The sequence below is a fragment of the Octopus bimaculoides genome, chromosome 4, assembly GCF_046866305.1.
Source record: "Octopus bimaculoides isolate indiv1 chromosome 4, ASM4686630v1, whole genome shotgun sequence".
In the NCBI taxonomy this organism is placed as follows: domain Eukaryota; kingdom Metazoa; phylum Mollusca; class Cephalopoda; order Octopoda; family Octopodidae; genus Octopus; species Octopus bimaculoides.
The window spans coordinates 140,354,032-140,377,746 of record NC_142931.1 but is presented as its reverse complement, the minus strand read 5'-3'; the positions used below and the strand labels follow the sequence as shown (position 1 = coordinate 140,377,746).

General features: G+C 39.4%; 1 protein-coding gene across 1 annotated transcript; it reads right to left on the bottom strand.

The window, feature by feature from the left end:
- Positions 1-2,882: 2,882 nt before the first annotated feature.
- On the bottom strand, positions 2,883-16,344 carry LOC106872722 (uncharacterized). The gene is made up of 5 exons (XM_089351580.1): positions 15,095-16,344; positions 8,164-8,329; positions 6,954-7,169; positions 5,692-5,735; positions 2,883-4,820 (listed from the first exon to the last, which is right to left on the bottom strand). The coding sequence occupies exons 1-5, from the start codon at positions 15,980-15,982 to the stop codon at positions 4,719-4,721; spliced, it is 1,416 nt and encodes a 471-aa protein (XP_089207706.1). The 5' UTR covers positions 15,983-16,344; the 3' UTR covers positions 2,883-4,718.
- Positions 16,345-23,715: the final 7,371 nt, after the last annotated feature.

Sequence of the window (23,715 nt, the reverse complement as noted above, 5' to 3'; positions counted from 1 at the left end):
CGTTGTTGTTGTTGTTGCTGTTTTCGGGGTCAAGGGGCGGAGGTGTTACAATAATTTTTTTTTTTCTACTCTTGACACAAGGCCCGAAATTTTGGGGGAGGGGGCCAATCGATTAGATCGACCTCCAGTACCCAACTGGTATTTAATTTATCGACCCCAAAAGGATGAAAGGCAAAGTCGACCTCGGCGGAATTCGAACTCAGAACGTAAAGGCAGACAAAATACCGCTAAGCATTTCGTCCGGCGTGCTAACGATTCTGCCAGCTCACAGAGTCAATTTACTTAACAAAAGTACACCAGAACGTGAAATCACCTATTCGGGAGCTTACATATTTTCTGTAGCATTCGTCCCTTTCCTCTGTGTGTGTGTGTGTGTGTGTGTGTGTGTGTGTGTGTGTGTGTGTGTGTGTGCGTGTGTGTGTGTGTGTGTGTGTGTGTGTGTAAAGAAAATTCTACTATAATGTTCCAGAATACGGAGTGCGAGAAATGATAAAGAGTTGTTCCACTTGCACAAATTTTTAATCGCGTTCAAAATATAAGGGAGATAACTTCGTGAATATTTTTATATCCTTGTGTCTCCAATTCTCATACTTATTTAAAAAATTACGTTCTCTCCTCTTACCGGCTAAATTCTCAGTGATAAAGTAGCCTTGTATATCATGGGCAAGTTTCTTCTATTATAGCCTCGGGTCGACTAAAGCCTTGTGAGTGGATTTAGTAGACAAAAACTGAAAGAAGGCGGTGAGCTGGCAGAAACGTTAGCACGACGGGCGAAATGCTTAGCGGTATTTCGTCTGCCGTTACGTTCTGAGTTCAAATTCCGCCGAGGTCGACTTTGTCTTTCATCCTTTCGGGGTCGATAAATTAAGTACCAGCAACGCACTGGGGTTGATGTAATCGACTTAAGCCCTTTGTCTATCCTTGTTTCTCACCTCTATGGGATCCTTTTTAAAACGGGGGCCACATTTTTCATTAATGTTTTACGTAGTGCTTTTGGTACCGAAAGACTTTCAAACTTCGTATACTTATCTATTTTGTGTTATAGAACAGAAAAATATTTTTGTATTCGAATTTATTTCATGTAAAAAATTGTCTTATTTCGATAATTTCAACCAATCACTGACGTCCATTCAGCCGATATACATTAAGGGCCGACTACATAAACAAACGATTCTTCGTTTTATTTGCTTTTTTCATTTTAAATTTGCTTTAACCCTAACCCTAACCCTAACTCTAACCCTAGGGTTAGGGATAGGGTTAGAGTTAGGGTTTGGGTTAGGGTTAATTGTTTCAGAATCGTTTGTTTATGTAGTCGGCACTTAATGTATATCGGCTGAAGGGACGTCAGTGATTGGTTGAAATTACAGAAATACGACAACTTTAACATGGAATAATTTATGGATTTCTTTTTTTTTTAAGAAGACTAAGAGAAAAAGATGCTTTATATGACACATTCTACCAGTGATCCAAGTTTCAAAGTGTTTCGTTAATGAAAAATGTGGCCCCCGTTTTAAAAAAGATCCCCTCTATGTTTAGCCCCCTGTCAGCAATAAAGAAATAAGCAACTGAAAGAAGCTACTCGTATATATATATATATATATATATAAGGATAAAATCGATATTTAAACACCGATTTTATCAGGTGGCCAGCATGGGAATAAAAACGATCAAAGGTAATTATTATATAAAATTATGATTTAGGGTATCTAAGAAATACCACCATGCTGGAAATAGCAGTCAAAACTTGACTCTAAAACCACATTAATGTGTTTATATATACATATATATATATATATATATATATATATATATACCATTTCGAGCGTGGCCGTTGCCAGTATGTCCTGACTGGCCTTCGTGCATGTGACACGTAAAAGCACCTACTACACTCTCTGAGTGGTTGGCGTTAGGAAGGGCATCCAGCTGTAGAAACTCTGCCAAATTTAGATTGGAGCCTGGTATTGCCATCCGGTTTCACCAGTCCTCAGTTAAATCGTCCAACCCATGCTAGCATGGAAAGCGGACGTTAAACGATGATGATGATGATGATGATGATGATACATAACTATAGATACGAATTCTGCGGTCCAATGTTAGAACGCCTTTCATGTTTACAAGGTGTTGGTTCGAATCTTATGGGCAACCTTTGACTCTGATTTAGGCACAGGAGTGGCTGTGTGGTAAGAAACTTGCGACATGATTCCGGGTTCAGTTCCACTCTGTGGCACTTTGGTCAAGTGTCTTCTACTATAGCCTTGGGCTAATCAAAACCTTGTGAGTAGATTTTGTCGAGGGAAACTGAAAGAAGCCTGTCATATATATATATATATATATATATGTGTGTGTGTTTGTGTGTGTGTGTCTGTGTTTGTCCTCCCACCATTGCTTGACAACCGATGTTGGTGTGTTTACATCCCCATAACTTGTGTGTTTACATCCCCATAAGTCCTGGGGTCAATTTCTTCGACTAAAGGCGGTGCTCCAGCATGGCCACATTCAAATGACTGAAACAAGTAAAAGAATAATACACACACACACACACACATATATGTATGTATATTTCTGAATTTCTGTCTACCAAATCCACTCACAAGTCTTTGGTTAGCCCGGGGCTATTGTTAAAGACACTTGCCCAAGGTGCCATGCAGTGGGACTGAACCTAGAACCATGTTGTTAGGAAGCAACCTTCTTACCACATCACAAAGCCATGTCTGGTGACAAAAAGATCAGTTACAAGCGTTAATGTGACACATCACAAATGACAAGATGGCTGAAAACAAAGATCTGCAATTTTATGATTTTAAAATGTTTTGATCTGAAAAATATTCATACAGATCAATGTTTGAACTCAGTCTCAATTCAAAATATAAATAAACAAGTAATTAAAAATGCTTGATACAAATGTTTAATAACAATCATAATAATGATCAAACTTGTTTCAAAACAAAATTACATGACAACAAACATTAAATAATATTAAAGAGATATTTATGGTCACAAGCAGTGAGCTACATGATCAGTTTACAAAATTATATAATATCCAGTACAATAATTACAACAACTGATTTAATAACAGAAATGAAATTAAAAAACATTTTAAATAATATGAATATTAGATTTAGTTGATCCATTGAAATAAACATAGAAAATATTGATTTCAGACTTTGGCACAAAGCCAGCAATTTTGAGGCAGGAAGCAAGTCACTTACATTGACCCCAGTGTCCAACTGGTACTTATTTTATCAACCCTGAAAGGATGAAAGGCAAAATTGACTTCAAATGAATTTGAACTCAGAACATAAACGTTTCAAATTTCAGCACAACACCAGCAATTTGGAGGAAGAGATTACATCGCCCCCAATGTCCAACTGGTACTTCTCACAACATGAGATATTCAGCAACAGTACTTTGTAGTAAAGATTGTTTGCCAACATAACAAGGCAGTCCTGGTTTAAGACTAATGTTGTTGTATTTTAGCCCCAGGAGACATCGTCTCCAGCTGGCTGTACGACACGATCTGAGTCCTTATATTTTCGAACAAGGGAATCTAGCACCCACACTCAGCTCAAAACAATATCTGTGTATCAGGATTTCTGGGTTATTTCCCTTCATCACCACAGAATAATTGCTTGGCCAGAGGTGGTGCTACCAAATTCCCATTCGATATATATAGTTTTGAAAGTGACATCTAGTCACTGATTTATAAATTTAAAAATTACTATTTTTAAATCTCACAACGTGAGATATTCAGCAACAGTTCTTTGTAGTAAAGATTGTTTGCCAACATAACAGGGCTGTCCTGGTTTAGGACAAATGTTGCTGTATTTTATTGACCCTGAAAGGACGAAAGGCAAAGTTGGCCTTGGCAGGATTTGAACTCAAAACGAAAAGACGGACTAAATGCCACTAAGCGTTTTGCTCAGCATGCTAAGAACTCTTTTAGTTTACTGCCTTAAACATAGAAAATACATAAAATGTGAATTAATCATGCATGACATGGCCAATAAAAGAAGAAAAAATAACTTTATAACTTCATCATGCTTCAGGCGTTCGTAGGATTTTCTAGCGAGATCGTTGCCAGTGCCCCTGGACTGGCTCTTGTGCGGGTGGCACATAAAAGACACCATTTCGAGCGTGGCCGTTGCCAGTATCGCCTGACTGGCCTTCGTGCGGGTGACACGTAAAAGCACCTACTACACTCTCTGAGTGGTTGGCGTTAGGAAGGGCATCCAGCTGTAGAAACTCTGCCAAATTTAGATTGGAGCCTGGTGTTGCCATCCGGTTTCACCAGTCCTCAGTCAAATCGTCCAACCCATGCTAGCATGGAAAGCAGACGTTAAACGAAGATGATGATGATGATGCTTGATGACAGAGAACAGTAACATGTCTCATCATTTGTTTCATATGTAGATAATTATTTTCTAATTTTATAGTAGGTCTGAGAACATTCATTCTCTAGGTGAACTGATGGTGGAGAATGTGTTATAAATATCAAAATAAATATATAGTCACAAGGCATCAAAATGTGTGTTAGTCGGTTAAGTTGAGCTTAGTAATTGACTGGTACTTTATTGACGCTGGAAGAACGAAAGGCAAAATTGATCTCAGCAAGATTTGAGCTTAGAATATAAAGAGCTGGAATTTCTTAACAACAAGGCACATTGTCCAGCATATTAACAATTATGCTAATTTACTATAAATATAAATAATTTAAAAAATTATATTTGTTTCTCATTTCTAGAAAATTCTGGAATTTCTTTCATTTCTCTGTGATGAACTGCATTTAGACTGTTCCGTGGTCGCAAATTGTAATTGCATTTCTGAAAAGAAACGAATTTAAGGTATAAAAGTATATTAGCCAAAATAAGATGAGGCAATTTATCTCTGACTGAGCACAAGGTTCATTTTGTAAGTAGAGACAAATATAGCAGATTAAAATTTAACTTACTGTAAATCCTCAAGTATAATACGCAGGGGATTTTTAGGGGACTGTACCTCTAAAAAACCTAAACCTTGTGTATAATATGTACCCCTTCTCTAACTTGAGTCAAGGAGGTCTATATAATGTCATTGGTTTGTAAACGCATATAAGGTAACGTCCTTTATTATTATTGTATATATAACATAATGCAAACGTGTAGCTTTTTTGTGCAATTGTTGTTTAAACCCTTAGATTCTATAAGGCCCAACATCTGAAAGGAACTCAGCCACTTTGCCCCCGTGAGGCCAAACATTCAAAAGGAACTCAGCCACTTTGCCTCTGTGAGGCCAAACACTCAAAAAGAACTCAGCCACTTTCCCTCTCTGAGGCCCAACATTCAAAAGGAATTCAGCCACTTTGCCCCCGTGAGGCCAAAGATTCAAAAAGAACTCAGCCACTTTCCCTCTCTGAGGGCCAACATTCAAAAGGAACTCAGCCACTTTGCCCCCGTGAGGCCAAACATTCAAAAAGAACTCAGCCACTTTCCCTCTCTGAGGGCCAACATTCAAAAGGAACTCAGCCACTTTGCCTCTGTGAGGCCAAACACTCAAAAAGAACTCAGCCACTTTCCCTCTCTGAGGCCCACTTTGCCCCCGTGAGGCCAAACATTCAAAAAGAACTCAGCCACTTTCCCTCTGTGAGGCCCAACATTCAAAAGGAACTCAGCCACTTTGCCTCCACTCTAACTAAAGAACAGACATAAGACATACCTGACGTGGTAAAATATCTGAGAAATGTCTCTGTAAAGGTGGGCCTGAAAAGAAAAGTAAAAGAACCGAATTTACAAAAATTATAACAAAATTAAATCTAAAAGAAAACATCACCATCATCACCATCATCATCATCATCATTTTAATGTCCACATTTCCATACTTGCATGGGTTGGATGGAGTTTAATGAGGTGGATTTTTTACAGTCAGATGCTCTTCTTATCACCAACCCTCACCTGTTTCCAAGCAAGGTAATACTTTCGCCAAAGCCAGACATTCTTTATGAAGAACACTGCAAATGAATGACATTCATTTACAACAGTCATGCAATTTCAAGACAATATACACTCACACACACATGTATGTATACATACATACATGTATCACTGGCTCAAAGTGCCATGCACTGAGACTGAACCCCAAACCAAGAGGTTGCAAAGCAACATCCTTTACCACACAGCCATGCCTATGTCTATAAAGTCTATAAATCTACAATTTGTGTTTAGCCAGCCTTGTATAATAGGAAGCACTGGCTAGGAAGCACTGTCACAGGAATGACATTACAACGATCTTCTCCACTTCTGTGGACAATTGTTTTACAGAAACCAGGCCAAAATCAGTCTGGATCCTGGTGCAGCTCTCTGGTTTACCAGTTTCAGTCAAACTGCTAAACTCTTGCCAGCATGGAAAGCGGACATGAAATGATGATGATGATGAAGGATAAATGTGTGTGTGTGTGTGTGTGTGTGAGAAATAATTTGACCAGATCAGTTATAGGAAATTTTGCCGTAAACATTTTTGTTGTAAACATCTGTGGTGTCACGTAAACATTTTGCAGTGACACGTAAGAGGCACCTGTCATGGTAACACATAAAAGTCACCTGTGCTGGTGACACATAAAAGGAGTGACGGTGTTAGGAAGGACATCCAGCTGTAGGGACCAAGCCAAAATCAGACTTCAGTTTGGTACAGATCTACAGCTTGGAACCAATGCAAGCATGGGAAATGGACACTAGATGATGATGATGGTTTTTGTCATAGGAAAAGTCAATCATAAGAAATTTTGTTTTAAATTGCTCCAACACATTTTTTTTAATATTTGACATTGAGTAAAGATTGCCTACTTAATGCTTTAATAAAATCTTTTATCATTCTTTTTTTTTATATTTCAAAAACTGCTGGTATAATACAGTAAATTTGTTTTATGGCGCATTTTCCTACATGGCAAAATTTTCCAAAAACAAACGAGATCATGAACTCACAAGTGTTAACAGGATAGGCATGGAAAGATTGACTGCGCTGGAGATTGCTATGATGAAGTTCTTCTTCTCTTAATTCCTTCAGTTCATCAAGGAGTGACGCCAAACTCGACCGACTGGATGAACGTTGTGACGTTGAACTGGGAAAATATGTGGTATCACTGCTCACTGATGTAGTACTGTGGGAACTTTCTTCATCCTCACTCTCATAACCAGATCCTGGAAAACAAATTTGATAAAGGGTACACAGAGTTAGAACTAATTTATCATTATAATCAATATCATTATTATCATCTTCTCAGGGTTAAACAATAAGTACCAACCAAACAGTGAGTGCCTATCATCATCATCATCGTTTAACGTCCGCTTTCCATGCTGGCATGGGTTGGACGATTTGGCTGAGGACTGGTGAAACCAGATGGCTACACCAGGCTCCAATCTGATCTGGCAGAGTTTCTACAGCTGGATGCCCTTCCTAATGCCAACCACTCCGAGAGTGTAGTGGGTGCTTTTACGTGCCACCGGCAGGAGGGCCAGTCTGGCGGTACTGGCAACGGCCATGCTCAAATGGTGTTTTTATGTGCTCTGGTACAATACCAAGCAGTGTTTCTCATGGCTTCTGGTCTTAATAGATTGGAAATGTTATCATGTAAATTTCTTGGTATAAAAGATGTGCAATAATAAATATTCTGTTCAATACCACAGATTTGCTTGTCAGTTGCTTGACCTTAACCACTTGAGCATGTCATTAGTGGCTGATAATATGTGCATCTCTGATCACGAGCAGAATTAGTGGGGGAGCATCATAGCCATGTTTTGAGAAGGATTCTTTGGAGTTTGGATAATTCACCCTTGGAAACATAGGTGTTTTGTTCATCATTCTTAAACAACCCTTATTCACAGACCTTTTGAGTGGTGTGGGCTACTCAACCTGAAGAAAATTCTAACTGGGCCCCACTTGCAAAGTCATGTGCAGTTTTATCTCGATATGAGGTCACCATGTTGGACACATATGGCTGTGATGGATGCATGTAGTGTACTCTTATCAGACAAGCAGTAATGATGGGTACATTGAGCTTCATAAATTTGTACCCCAGCGTCTCTTCGATGGCATGTGCTGCTCTCTCACTCACTTACTGAATAATAGCAGCTGCAATAATTTTTTTTTTTTTTTTTTTCCGTCACTTGATAACATAATATATATGGTACTTACTCTTCGAATACATTTTCAAAGTTGCAAGTTCAGATTTGATTTCATTTAAAATATTATAATTCTCTTGGTTCACATCTGTGTAACTCCAAACCGAATGTATGAAAATGCACAAACCAACAAGGCAGTAGATTTTGCGATAAATCCATTGCATCTCATAGATTTCATTCTAAAGAAAACAGAAGCAAAAATAAAAGAAGAACAAGACTGAAAGATTCTGGAGATTATAGAATCGCCAAAGTTATTCATGTACTTGCAATAGTTAGGTTTAACACTTTCATAAAGCACAAGAATCTATATAGTGTCTCCATCGTCTTCATCATTATTGTTATGTTTAACCCTTTCGTTACCAACCTAACTGAAACCAGATCTGGTTCTGAGTACAAATGTTTTGTTTTCATAAGATTTGAATTAATATTGTTCCTTCACTGGACACTAAACGCTGGCAACAACCTGGCTTGAATGTTTTGTTCACGTGCCACCAGCACAAGTGCCAGTAAGGTGACACTGGTAACGATCACGCTCAAATGGTACTTTTTACGTATCACCGGCACGGAAACCAGACAGCTGTTCTGGCAGTGATCCCGCTCAGATGGAGCTGTTAGCGCTCCACTGGCACAGGTGCCAGTCTCCGAATTTGGTTCAATTTTGATTTCACTTGCCCCAACAGGTCTTCGCAAGCAGAGGTTAGTGTTCAAAGAAGGAAAGGTACGCATAAGTGGGCTGGCTACACCCCTGGTATTCATTTTCAATATTTAGTGAAAACATGTCTGACCGTGGGGGAAATAGTACTTTGCTTGGAAACAAGTGAAGGTTGGCAACTGGAAGGGTATCGGGCCATAGAACGTCTACCTCAAATAAATCCCATACAACCCAAGGAAGCATAAAGAAATGGATGTCACATGATGATGATGTTATGTATATGTATATGTGTATATATATATGTATGTGTGTGTATATATGTATGTGTGTATGTGTGTGTATGTGTATGTGCATGTGTGTATGTGCATATGTGTATGCATGTGTGTGTGTATATATGTGTGTATTTGTATATATGTGTGTATGTGTATGTGTGTATGTGTATGTGTATGTGTGTATGTGTATGTATGTGTGTATGTGCATATGAGCATGTGTATATGCATATGTATATATGTGTATATGTATGTGTGTGTATATGTATATATGTGTATCATCATCATCATCATCGTTTAACGTCCGCTTTCCATGCTAGCATGGGTTGGACGATTTGACTGAGGACTGGTGAAACCGGATGGCAACACCAGGCTCCAATCTAATTTGGCAGAGTTTCTACAGCTGGATGCCCTTCCTAACGCCAACCACTCAGAGAGTGTAGTGGGTGCTTTTACGTGTCACCCGCACAAAAACGGCCACGCTCGAAATGGTGTCTTTTATGTGCCACCCGCACAAGCCAGTCCAGGGGCACTGGCAACGATCTCACTCGAAAATCCTACGAGAGCCAGTCAGGCGGTACTGGCAACGGCTACGCTCAAAATGGTGCATCTCATGTGCCACCCGCACAAGAGCCAGTCCAGGGGCACTGGCAACGATCTTACTTGGCTTGCCGGGTCTTCTCACTCACAGCACATTTCCAAAGGTCTCGGTCAGTAGTCATCGCCTCGGTGAGGCCCAATGTACGAAGGTCTTGTATGTATATATGTGTATATATATATATGTATATCTATATATGTATATCATGTCATTGGCTCTCCCGTTGTTAGATGATGGATGATGGTGCTGCAATTCGTTGCTGAACAACCACAGATGATTTGTTTATAGTGATCAAATGCACAGCCCCACAAGTGTGTTACACGTCAAACATTGAAATGATCTCAGAGTAACATGAAATGAAATGTTTTACTCAAGAACACAACACACTACCTGGTTTGGTCATTGAAACCACAATCACAAGATTATGACGGCAATACCCTAACCACTAGTTCATATATATTTATGATGGGATTCTTTCGCTTTCCATCTACAAAATCCGCCCACATTGCTTTGGTTGGCCTGAGATTGTAGCAGAAGACACTTGCCCAAGGTGCCATGCAGCTGAACTGAACCTGGAATCATGTGGTTGGGAAACAAACTTCTTAACCACACAGCCATGCCTGCACCCAGCGGGCAGTAACATAATACGAAATAAAATTATGGCCAGTTAAGCAGTTTGCTTATCTTGAAACATTAACCAATGAAGTGTGAGGGGACCCATGTATATGGTGGTGCCTTGCTTGACACCATCATAACAGGATGTATAAAAACTTTCATTGTAATGTTTACAAACAAATCTAGGAAATTTAGGACACCGAGATCACTCGGTGCAGAATAAGAAAAACATGCACCTTAGAAGCCAATAGGAAAATTCTAAGTGAAATATATAATTTAGCAGATGCATCGTCTGTTGCACACACAAACACACAGGCTTTAGCCTGCAATTTATGCTGCATCTCTAAGCACTGGCGAACACACAGACACACAGATATTAGTTTATCTTGCCTACATTAACGAGGATATATTTATGACTGTGTCCACGCATTCTGTTCTGCGATTTTTGTTGCCATGCACACAACAGCCATTTTGATACGATCAAGTATCATGAACATGTACTCAGTTTTGAATTTTAAGCCTATTCTGATAATTGGCAGGCTTAGGGGTCAAAATCCTAAGAATTCAGTCAAGGTCATATGTTGTGCAAATTTTTAACCAATCATTACTCAACATCTTTGTGCTGTGTAAATGACCTAAAAAAACAATAAAAATGAGAATTCTTCAGAGGAATAATTCAGAGCCTGATATTGCAAAGATGTAATTCCAGTTCTGATTTACCTATATATTATCTCTTACATTTTTCTTTCATTGGACAGTGGCCATGCTGGGGCATCAACTTGAAGGGATTGCAGCCAGTGCTTGTTTTTAAGTCTAGTACTTAATTTACTTATCTCTGTTGCTGCTAAGTTAGAAGGATGTAAACAAACCAACACCGGTTGCAAGGAATGTATAGCAACACACACACACACACACATATATGTGTGTGTTAGCCTTCCACACAGTTTCCATCTACCAAATTCATTCACAAGGCACTGGGCGGTCCAGGGCTATAATAGAAGACACTCACTCAATGTGCCACGCAGTGGGACTGAACCCAAAACCATCTGGCTACAAAGCAAGCTTATTCTCCACACAGCCATGTCCCTTAATTTCTTATTCTCCTCAACTCAGCCATTATAAAGTCTTGGAGGATCTACAGTTTGACAGAAATTTAGTGGTTGCTCCTTCCACATCTGGCAGCAATTTACAACCTCTTTTGTTGGCTTGTGCATACATCTATATGCATACACAAGTCAACAGGATATAGTTTTACATGTTTATCTAATATTGAGATAACATGTAGTGACTCCAGCATTGGCCCATACAAACATATAAACAAACAAACACACACATTAATAAATATATACACACACACACACACACACACAGAGGAAGTAAGTTGTGATAAAAAGCTAAGTTACCAACTATTTCTAACATATTAATTTTCTATATAGAGGTCACTTTCAATGGCTCACACATACATGAGAAGTAAGGTGTAATTTGAGAGATTTGGGTGCTATTTCTACCAAGTGTAGAACCACTAGAACCCACCCAGTAGTGCCAAAAGGGCCAAGATATGCAATGAGCACAAAACAAGCCCACCTCATATCATCTATTAAGTAAACAGCTACTGTTGGCTAATATAACTTCCAATCCCTCCTTAGTACAAAGAGCACAGGAAGGTCTCCTACCCTGGTAGGGTGCAGTTGCTTATGTTTTAAAACTTGTCAGTCTGTGTGTCTTCAACTAATTGAAGGACTGCGGCAATAAGTGTGAGTTGTTGTTGTTTGTTGTTGGCACTCTGTCGCTTACGACGTTGAGTGTTCCAGTTGATCCGATCAACGGAACAGCCTGCTCATGAAATTAACGTGCAAGTGGCTGAGCACTCCACAGACACGTGTACCCTTAACATAGTTCTCGGGGATATTCAGCGTGACACAGTGTGACAAGGCTGACCCTTTGAATTACAGGTACAACAGAAACAGGAAGTAAGAGTGAGAGAAAGTTGTGGTGAAAGAGTACAGCCGGGTTCGCCACCATCCCCTGCCGGAGCCTCGTAGAGCTTTAGGTGTTTTCGCTCAATAAACACTCACAACGCCAGGTCTGGGAATCGAAACTGCGATCCTATGACTGCGAGTCCGCTGCCCTAATCACTGGGCTATTGCGCCTCCACAAGTGCGAGTATCAGAGAGAGAAACAGGAATAAAATCATTATTAATTTATCCTCCGGTGTGTTTACTTCTACCCAAAAACCAGGAGCTTTTCAGCACCTCATACATATGCAAGAAGTACAGACTAGCTTGCTATTAAGCTTCAATAAGTTGAGGACAATAGACTGATAAGTTCGGATGAGCACAGGCTAGCCGGTTCTTCTTGCATATGTACCAGGGGATATTGAGAAGTTCCTGGTTTTGGGTAAAATGAAAATACAGAATAAGTTAATTATAATTTTATTCATATTACTCACTCAGATCATCATCATTATCATTGTCATTTAATGTCCACTTTCCATGCTGGTACGGGTTGGATGGTTTGACTGAGGGTTGGCGACCCAGAAGGCTGCACCAGGCTCCAATCTGATCTGGCAAAGTTTCTACAGCTGGATGCCCTTCCTAACACCAACCACTCCGAGAGCGTAGTGGGTGCTTTTACATGCCACCAGCACGAGGGCCGGTCAGGCGGTACTGGCATGGACCACACTCAAATGGTGCTTTTTACGTGACACCTGCACAGGAGCCAATCCAGCTAGGACAAACAACTGCCATTTCTAGTGGACAAGTGTCCAGTACTGAGGAAGAGCAGACACCCTGAAACCAGGCTACTCTACTGGTCTTGTTGAATCACTAAATGGTAGGGGTCTGCTCCCCTGCTTGCAATATATTCTCCTGGGGTTAAAAATTAGAAGTAAACTCATTCCATAAGGAACAGCCATGTTAAAATGGCAAAAAAACATTACTTTTTAATTGTCAAAACATTTTTCTTTTTTTCTCTTTTTCTATTGAGAGAATATGGTCAGTGGTTAAGTAGCTTCTTTTAAGGATGGTCATTCAAAGGATTTGGAAGGAATTATTTCTCATTTGCTTTGTTGTGTGTGTGTGTGTGTGTGTGTGTGTGTGTGTGTGTGTATTTTGGATTTTTGGTGAGGAATGTTTTGTGTGTGTGTGTGGCAGATCCTTATTTATTCTTTTCTACTCTAAGCACAAGGCCTGAAATTTTTGGGGAAGGAGCTAGTCGATTAGATCGGCCCCAGTACGCAACTGGTAATCAAGTCAACCTTGGGGGAATTTGAACTCAGAACGTAAAGATAGACGAACTACCGCTAAGCATTTCGCCTGCCGTGCTAACGTTTCTGCCAGCTCGCAGCCTTCCAGCATTGCTTATACTCTTGTCTACTCTAGGTACAAGGTCCGAAATTTTGGGGGAGGGGGGGTCAGTCAATTAGATCGACTCCAGTATGCAACTGGTACTTAATTTATCGACCCTGAAAGGATGAAAGGGAAAATCAACCTTGGCAGTTGTGGTTTAAGTTTGTTAAAGAATTTGGTGTGTGTGTGTCGGACTTAGGAAGCACAAACAAGTTGGAATTTCTCCATTTTGACTGGGATTTTTCAGATTTTTTTCACGGTTTCCTCGGAAATGCTCTGGACTATCGTTTTAGCAACAAAAAAAATTGCAAAAAATGATTTCTTTCACCAACCCCCACAAATCCCCCGATTTTGTGGGCACTATGTATGATGATTTTTGGGGACACTACGGACTTAAAAACTATAGGAGCCTTTCGGTAAGGTAAAAAAAAAATATTTCAGATGAAAAGGTGTGATTAAAGGGAGATTTGGCTGTTGTTTTTAGCATATCCTATGACCACCTTCCTCGTTTCTTTCTCATTCTGACAAGTATTAATATTTTGTAATATTTTCTCCCTATTAATAGCATAAATTTACAAAAAAAAAAGAATTCTGTAAATTTATAATTTTTATCAACCTTAAACAACAGCTAGAAACAACAGCCAAATCTTCCTTAAATCGTATCTTTTCATCTAAATATATTTACTTTTTATTTTTTTCTTTACCGAAAACGCTTCAATAATTTTAAAGTGCATTGTGCCTCCAAAAAAAATCATCGTGCGCAGTGCCCTCAAAATCGACCAGAATCAGTCTGGAGAGGGAAAGATGGGGTGGGGGTGGGAATAAAAAAGATCCCTAATTTTGCGCAATTTTTTTTTGTTAAAAAGATTGTCCTGAGCATTTCCAGAGGCACTGTGAAAAAATGAATTTGAAAAAATCTCCGTCAAAACGAGGATGTATAATTCTTATCGGCCAGATGGACTATATGTAATCTGAACCTTTCCCCCCTTGTTTTATTTATTTTTTTTTTTTTACGGAATCCCACGTTTTAGGCTATGGAGATTCCGATTCTGAAAAAAAAATTTCAAAAATCTCAATTTCAAAATTTCGATTTCCTCCCCCCCCCCCCCCGGTTTTTATATAGATCCACAGGGTAAACCTAACCCTAACTCAAACCCTAACCCTAACCCTGACTCTAACCTTAACCCTAACCCTGACCCTAACCCTAACCCTAAACCTAACACTAGTTTTGTGAGATTTGGCTGTTATTTCTAGCATGTAAATAGCCTGTTTGGTGGGGGGGGGGGGAATTTTTCAAAAAATTTTTTTTCAGAATCGGAATCTCCATAGCCTAAAACGTGGGATTCCGTAAAAAAATTAATAAATAAAGGGGGGAAAGGTTCAGATTACATATAGTCCGTCTCTACCCGAAAGGGAAACGGATTAAGAAGTTTATATTATTTTGAAATATATTTTTAACTTACGAAATTGATTTCATTTATGATGCCTTCGGAGTTGGGTAAATTTTTATAATAAACCATAAGCTTTTCTGAGGCAAAATTAAAAATTATTACGACAAATAAGGATAGTCGAGCTTTAGCAGTTCTTGGTGTGGAGGTTGATAAATAACAGAGTAAAAACACGAACAAGTAGAAAACAACAGAATAAATATCAGATATTACTTCAATAAATACATTGTTGAGTTTGGCTACCCGTGAGAAGATATCTTTAGTGGAAATAGTTTGTTCAAGTGTTATACGTTGGAATTCCAGAAGTGTCTTTGCTATGTTGGAAGATGTGGAAAATATTGTCCCATTTAAATTGATTGTTTGGTCCAATATTTCTTTTTGATTGATTACTGTTTCGATTTGTTTCTTTACCATATCATTCTGGAGTTCAAACGATTGTTCTAACTGGGTAGCGATGTCTTCAGATGTATCAGATAATTTTTGGATTGTCCTTTCTGTGTGTTGGTTCCAATATTTAATTTCCAGAAAATAACAAATGTTCTGAGTATGAATGAAAAAAGTGGCCAGACTCGCTCGATCACCTTCGGTCATGTTCTGTGTGCATATATCGATGGGTTGGTCAGGTGGACACGGGTAATACATGCGCTTTTGTCCTTCGAGGAAACAATTGAGGTATAAAAGTGATAGACGTGTCTGGATCTTATCGGTAACTTTCTTACAACCGGTAATAATCGAATTAATAGTGTTAGTCCAACACCGTCCATAATCAGGAAGGGCACTTCGTTGATTGATAAGATCGTAATGCTGTTCGCCTTCTTTAAAACGGTATAAATCGACATTATCAAATAAAGTAGTACAGCTGACCGTTATAAGGCAGTTTAATATTAAATATAAACTAAACATGATGATTCTTAAATCTGATTAACAATAAGCTATGATATAAACAATAAAATACAACAAAGCAAAGCCCTAACCATTGTTACGTGTTGAAGAAGAAAAATGTAAACATTCTTGGGTTCGAATCCCACGTCCGGTTTGTGGAGTTAATTAAAGATCTATATAAATTTAAAGTACCTTAATTTGTAACGTTAATTTGTTGTCTTTTCAATTTATAATTTTAATTTATCATATTAGATATATTTGCTTGATGTTAAAAAATTAAGAAACACGTTAAAAAGGCGAGGAAATCGTACGAAACTTCATGATTCCCATATTTTCTGTTTCGAGATTAGAAAAGCATGTCAAGACATGTTCTGCTCCGAATTTTAACCTTTCAGAATTCGGCAAATTTCGGAATTGCTGCCACATATAAAACGGAATCTCTCGGTTTCCCCCACCCCAACTTCTTCGTTAATTTTATAATTTATAATAGCCGATATTTCAAAACACGGCGATTCTACGATCTCAGAAAAGTAAAACTATTTGTTCGGGACGTCCCGTAAAACATTTTTATTTGTTTAGTTTCTTTTTCAGCTTACGCATACACAGACCACTACATACTTACATACATATATACATATATATATATTTACATACATATATGCCCATAAACACATACATACACATAAACACATACAGACACAAAAACACATAAACATAAGTGATTCGTGAAGACATAACACATGTATATTTATGTATGTGTATCTACATGTGTGTGTATGTAAGTGAGTGTGTGTTTCACAGTTCAAGTAGTTACCGCAAATGAAAGGACTGTGTGAGTGTGCGTATGTGGTTTGTGTGTGCTCGCGTGTGGTGTATGTGTGTCTGTGTGTCCACGACCGTATTTCTCATTTACTACAAAAAATAAATATTAAAGAAATAAAAAATTTATACAGTATTTGCCGAACAAATAGTTTCACATTTTTGAGACCATCTCCGAAGGATTACCCAAATCACTTAGGGGTACACTTTCGAATCTACTTTTTTTTTTTTTTTTTTTGTAAATTCATGCTTTAATTGTATAGCCAACACCATGAATTCTTGGTTCATCTGCTGGCTTTCCAAACATAAAAAGAAACAAAGTATAACCAATTCCAACTTCTAATTCACCAGAGCCTGCAAGCCTGGTTTCACTTACGGCAGCAACATCGACGTTGTAGGAGCTGATTACCTTCGCAATTACACCTGGTTTTCGTTCTGGGCTGTCTTTGCTGTCTTGTAAAGTTATACTTTTTTTACTTGTTTCAGTCATTTGACTGCGGCCATGCTGGAGCACCGCCTTTTTTAGTCGAGCAAATCGACCCGAGTACTTATTATATCGGTCTCTTTACCGAACCGCTAAGTTACGGGGACGTAAACATACCAGCATCGGTTGTCAAGCGAAGTTGGTGGGGGGGGGGACAAACACAGACACACAAACAAATACACGTATATATATATATATATATATATATATATATATATATATATATATATATATATATATACATATATATATATACATGACGGGCTTCTTTCAGTTTCCGTCTACCAAATCCACTCACAGGGCTTTGGTCGGCCCGAGGCTATAGTAGAAGACACTTGCCCAAGGTGCCAAAGACTAGCATGCTTCTTTTTTTTTTTTAAGGAAAGAAGTATAACTTTATATATGCTTGTGTGTGTGTGTGTGGCCAGTGCTTGACAACCGGTGTTGGTGTGTTTATGTCCCTGTAATTTAGCGGTGCAGCAAAAATGAACGATGGCATGCGTACACGCCTAAAAGAAATAAATACTGAGGTCTATTCGTTCGATTAAAATTCTCCAAGGCATTGCTCCAGCATGGTCAAAGTCTAATGGATGAAACAAGCAAAAGATAAAAGAGATACAGTAGGCCGTCCTCAGTTGGGCAACTCGGGCGCGATGCTTGGAAAGTCAGCAGAAGCCTCACTGCAGGAATTTGTTATAACAAAATCGAAACGAAAATATATTTACGCCTATGTATCTGTTTTGCAAGATTTCCGATATTAAATTGGGTGTTGAAACACATATTGTTATACTTGTGCCCCTGGAGGAACGAAAACCACACTAAGACTCAGGCACTATATTTGAAGCTATAAAAGTATTTAAACGTTCTAACAAAATGCGGGCAAGTACCTTACCAACGACAGACAAAAGCGAAATCCCATGAAAATTACCACACAGATCCTTTGACCCTGATTTATACAAGGAGACTAAAATGGCATCAATCCAATCTTAAGGCACTTTCTCAGTTCTCCAATAGTGACAAATTAATATATTTAAGAGTTCAAACCGTCATATTTCAAGACTTCTGCACAGATTCCATCTGACCCTGGAGGTTTATTGTTATTCAGCTTATTCACAGCTAAATAAATGTCATTTAGAGTTGGTTCAAATGCCATCTCTTCTATAACTGGAAGGTGTTCAATTTTTTTCTATCGGATGATGATCTATTTAAAAGTGCAGAAGAATATTCTACCCAACGCTTATGAATAGAAGCGGTGTCAGTCAGAAGAAAACATCCATTTGCTGTTCTCACTGAAGCTATTGAAGAAGATTTTGGGCCATATACCTCCTTAACAAAATGGAGCTTTAGGTGTTTTCGCTCAATAAACATTCACAATGCCCGGTTTGGGAATCGAAAACACGATCCAACGACCGCGATTCTGCTGCCCTAACCACTGGGCCATTGCGCCTACACACACACACACACACACACACATAGCCTCAAGCCGACCTAAGCCTTGTGAGTGGATTTTGTACACGGAAGCTGAACGAAGACTTTCGTATATATGAGAATATTTGTGTGTGTCTGTGTCTGTGCTTGTACCCCCCCCCCCATCGCTTGACAACCGATGTAGCTGTGTTTACGTTCCCCTAACCTAGCGGTTCAACAAAAAAACACTGATAGAATAAGTACTAGGCTTACAAAGAATAAATCCTGTGGTCGATTTTTTTTCGACCAATGGCGGTGCTCTAACGTGGCCGCAGTCACATGACTCTGAGAAGTAAAATAATAATTTTAAAAAGCTATGCCATTTTAATCCCGAGCAAAGCCGGGTAACTCTGCTAGTTACAAGTATAAATATGAATTTATAATTTGAGTATTGACGCCATTGTCTCTAGTTTTCCTATTTCTCTTTGATTTTCGAAAAGATATTCACATCTGCAGGCAGCAGCTGACTTCTATGACGGTTCATACTTTTTCCTGAACACACGTTATTGCTATGGAAGAATGTAAGCGAATATACACTCACGCATATCTAAGTTAAGGCTTGTGCACTTAAAGCTTCAGCTGGAGTGGCAAATCCCTTACGATTTACGCACCAAACATACTCTTACCGAAGAGAAAAAGATGTAGAGTTAGTGTCAGATTAACAATTTGATTGACGTGTGCATTTCGTGACTAGAAGTACACTTCAACTGTGTAGATATTTCCCTCGGGCGCCTTCATACTCCACTGTTTTACTAGACAGACACACATAATAATAATAATAATAATAATAATAATAATAATAATAATAATCCTTTATACTAAAGGCACAAGGCCTGAAACGTTTTGGTGGGAGGGAATTAGCCGATTACATCGACCCCAGTGTTTCACTGGTGTTTAATTTATCGACCCCGAAAGGAAGAAAAGCAAAGTTGACCTCGGCGACCCCTTCCTCTTCTTCCCCTTCCTCCCTTCCCCTTCCTCCCTTCCTCTTCATCCTCCTTTTGTTCCTCCTCCTCTTCTTTCTCTTCCCCTTCCTCCCACTGATCCTCAATTATTTTGTTAAAGTGTAAGTTCCTTCTCAACTCGCCGTCGTTAGGATCGCATCCCTTGATAGACATCAGGTTTTACAAAAGGGTTCAGCCAGTCGAAACCTGAGATTTCCTACTTTACTACTTCATAACGGGAATACTGCCATCGTGGATAATTGATGTGACCATACTCCTACTCCTCCTCCTATTCTTCTTCTTCTTCTTCTTCCTCCCCTCCTCTTCCTTTTCTTTTTCTCCATCCGCTTCTTCCTTTTCTTCTTCCTCCTCCTCCCTTCTTCCTCTTCCCCTTCCTCCCTTCCTCTTCCCCTTCCTCCCCTTCCTCCTCATCCTCCTCTTCTTCCACTTCCTCCTCCTCTCCTCACCATCATCCTCATCCTCGTCGCCCTTCTCATAATAAACAATTATCATTTTCCCCCTCCTCTTCCTCCCCTTCCATCTCCTTTCCCTCATCCTCATCCTTATCATCACCGGGGGAGGAAGAGAGAGGGAGGAAGGAGAGAGTGAAAGGGGAGGAAAGAGATGAACAGAGGGGGGGGGGGGGGAGACGGCGAAGGGAAGAGAGAGGAGGACGGGGAGGAGGAGGGAAAGGACGGAGAAGAGGTAAAAGAGAAAGATAGAAGGGAAGGAAGGGGAGGGGAAGAGGGGGAGTGAGAAGAGGGTGATGAAGAAGAGAAGAGTGAAAAGAGGGAGAGGAGGGGAAGAATGCGAAGAGGGGGAAGTAGGAAGAGAGGAAGAAAGGGAAGAGGGTGAAGAAGAGAAGAGGAGAAGAAGGAGGAAGTAGGAGGAGGGGGAGGGGGGAGGAGGAGTGAGAAGCGAGCAAAGAGTGAGAAGGGGAAAAAAGAGGGGGGAGAAGGGGGAAGGGGAAAGAAGGGGTGGAAGAGGAGGAGGAGGGAAAAGAGAAAGATAGAAGGGAAGGAAGGGGAGGGGGAAGAGGAGGATTGAGAAGCAGGGGAAAGAGTGAGAAGAGGGAGAGGAGGGGAAGAGGGGTGAAGAGTGAGAAGACGCCATCTTCATCATCATCATCATCATCATCATTGATATTCCGATGCGTTTTTAATACACATTTATCACAATCGTGCTGTCTCCACTGGTTCTGAAACACTTCGAATTCGTGAAGGTCTGTGTGTTTGCCTATCAGTCTGTGTGTGTGTGTGTGTGTTGTGTTTGTGTGTTCGTGCTATCAGTGTGTGTGTCTTACTCTCTCTCTCATTCTCTCTCTCTCTCTCTCTCTTTCTTTCTTTCTCTCTCTCCCTCTCTCTCTCTCTCTCTCTGTGGATGATTGTATTTTCGTATTGTTCAGAAAACAGTTTGTTGCTGAGAACATGTGCACTTAGATTCCTGCTATCGTTCTGTAGCTTACCTATTGAAGATTTGCATCGTATTTTTGCTGCCTGTGCCGGGGGCCATCGACAACGATTTTGATAATGGTTTGTCAAAATGAAACATTTTTATTTCTGTGCTTTATAGTTTCATGTATATATATATGTGTGTGTGTGTGTGTGTGTGTGTGTGTGTGTGTGTGTGTGTGTGTGTGTGTGTGTGTGTATGTATATGTATGTATGTATGTATGTGTGTATGTATGTATGTATGTATGCATATAAGGGTACAGGACGTCACCGACTGTAAACAACATGAAATACGTAAACAACGAGAGAAAAAAATTGAAAACAGGACAAGTAACACAAAGAACGACCTTTCATCAGTTGTCAGCTGTCTCTCTACTCTTCATTTCGAGCATTCAATGACTATATATATATATATATATATATATATATATATATATATATATATATATATATATATATATATAGGTATGTATGTACGTATAGTTGAAATTTTGCTGAAAAAAAAAACAAAAGACGAAGACGGGTGTATAAACAACAAACAAGTGTATTAGTTTGACGCTCAGGAAAGTGAGAAAGTCTTTTACGTTTCGAGCCTACGCTCTTGAACAGAATATATATATATATATATATATATAAGCAATGTTAATTCTCTAAATGAAGTATTAACAGTAACTGCACGATAAAGTGTAGTATATTGCCACTTAAGTGTGGCTGACCCCTAGGGGTGAATGTTACTGTTGCTTTTAGCCCCAGGAGGACATCTCCTCCAGCTGGCTTATCGACACACGACTGTGTCCTGTTTGCCAAGGGAAGTTATCCCTCTCACCACGATCTGCAGCACGAACGGATCCGGATTTCAGGGTTATTTCCCTTCGTCGGCGTTCGATAGCTACTGACCTTGGCGAGAGAGACAAAAACCTGGCAATCTTATATCTTCTTTTCCAGTGTGTCGATAAGCCAGCTGGAGGAGATGTCCTCCTGGGGCTAAAAGCAACAGTAACATCCACCCCTATGGGTCAGCCACACTTAAGTGGCAATATACTACACTTTATCGTGCAGTTACTGTTAATACTTCATTTAGAGAATTAACATTGCTTGTTTTCACCTTTTCGATATCAGTGAAGAATTTCACTGGAAAAGAAGATATAAGATTGCCAGGTTTTTGTCTCTCTCGCCAAGGTCAGTAGCTATCGAACGCCGACGAAGGGAAATAACCCTGAAATCCGGATCCGTTCGTGCTGCAGATCGTGGTGAGAGGGATAACTTCCCTTGGCAAACAGGACACAGTCGTGTGTCGATAAGCCAGCTGGAGGAGATGTCCTCCTGGGGCTAAAAGCAACAGTAACATCCACCCCTAGGGGTCAGCCACACTTAAGTGGCAATATACTACACTTTATATATATATATATATATATATATATATATATATATATATATATATATATATATATATAAGCAAAAAACCGGGCCAACATCTGAAACCATGGTGTATGAGCATCTGATCAGCAGTGTCTATATGGATATGCTTTTTAATTCTTTGTCTTTTTTCTCGCATACTGCTATTTCTATTATTTTGGTGCATTCTGGCGGTTGGATTGAGACCTTAGCTCTCAATTCTAAATAGGTCGATCCTCACTGCATCCTTAAGGCTACGTCCTAACTATAAATATTTATATGTAAGTATGTACATGCATATGTGTGGATGTGTAAGTACGCATCTCTCTCCTTTCTCTCTTTACACACACACGCACACACACACATGTTGGTATACAGGCGAAAAGAAAGAATATTCAAAACGTATCCAACACATACCAGGTAGGTTAACTATTCGTATCAACACAATCAGTGATTTAAATCCGCATTGCTTAAAGTTTCACAGGTGCAAAAGCCCGTTCATATCCTTCTGAAACTATTTATCTAAGTAACGAAACAGTTACATTTCTCCAAAGAAGGTTCATTGTCCTCCACTGAAGTATGAAGTTCCTTCATATTTATCAGTTAGAGTCACGTAAAGGAGCATTGTTAGCCGACTGGTCACAGACTGTTGAATGGGGGGATAACTCCAACGCAGCAAAGTAGTCAGCCTTGCTTCCAACTTCGCTAGAAGTCTCAATGAAAATAATAGAGCATTACCATCAAGTAATGGACTTAAAATAACTAATAAGGAACTACGTTAATGACAGCGTTATGAAACTTCAGTCTTGTTAACAGATAGAGTGACACGTTCCTGCACTTACAGTTTCTCAGAGAAACGAAAATGGTCGTTATGTGTTATGAGATAACCTTTCTTACCTTTTTCACGCGGACGAACTTGGAAACTAGAGATACCACAAACAGCAGAGCACAAAAACTTCTGTTCTCAAAGCACCAACGATTGAGGCTGTGTAAATAGCAGAAAAGATATTTCATTTTCTGTCTCTGAAGACGACTATCATGAAACCTTCGTCTTGAATGAACAGCAGCACCATTTCCATCGCCTTGTGACGATGCAAAGGAGATGGACAACGAACGAAATTAAAGAATGCACGTTATTCCTGACATACAAAGGAGAAAGAGAAAAAAAAAATAAATGGCCATCTTTGAGGGACA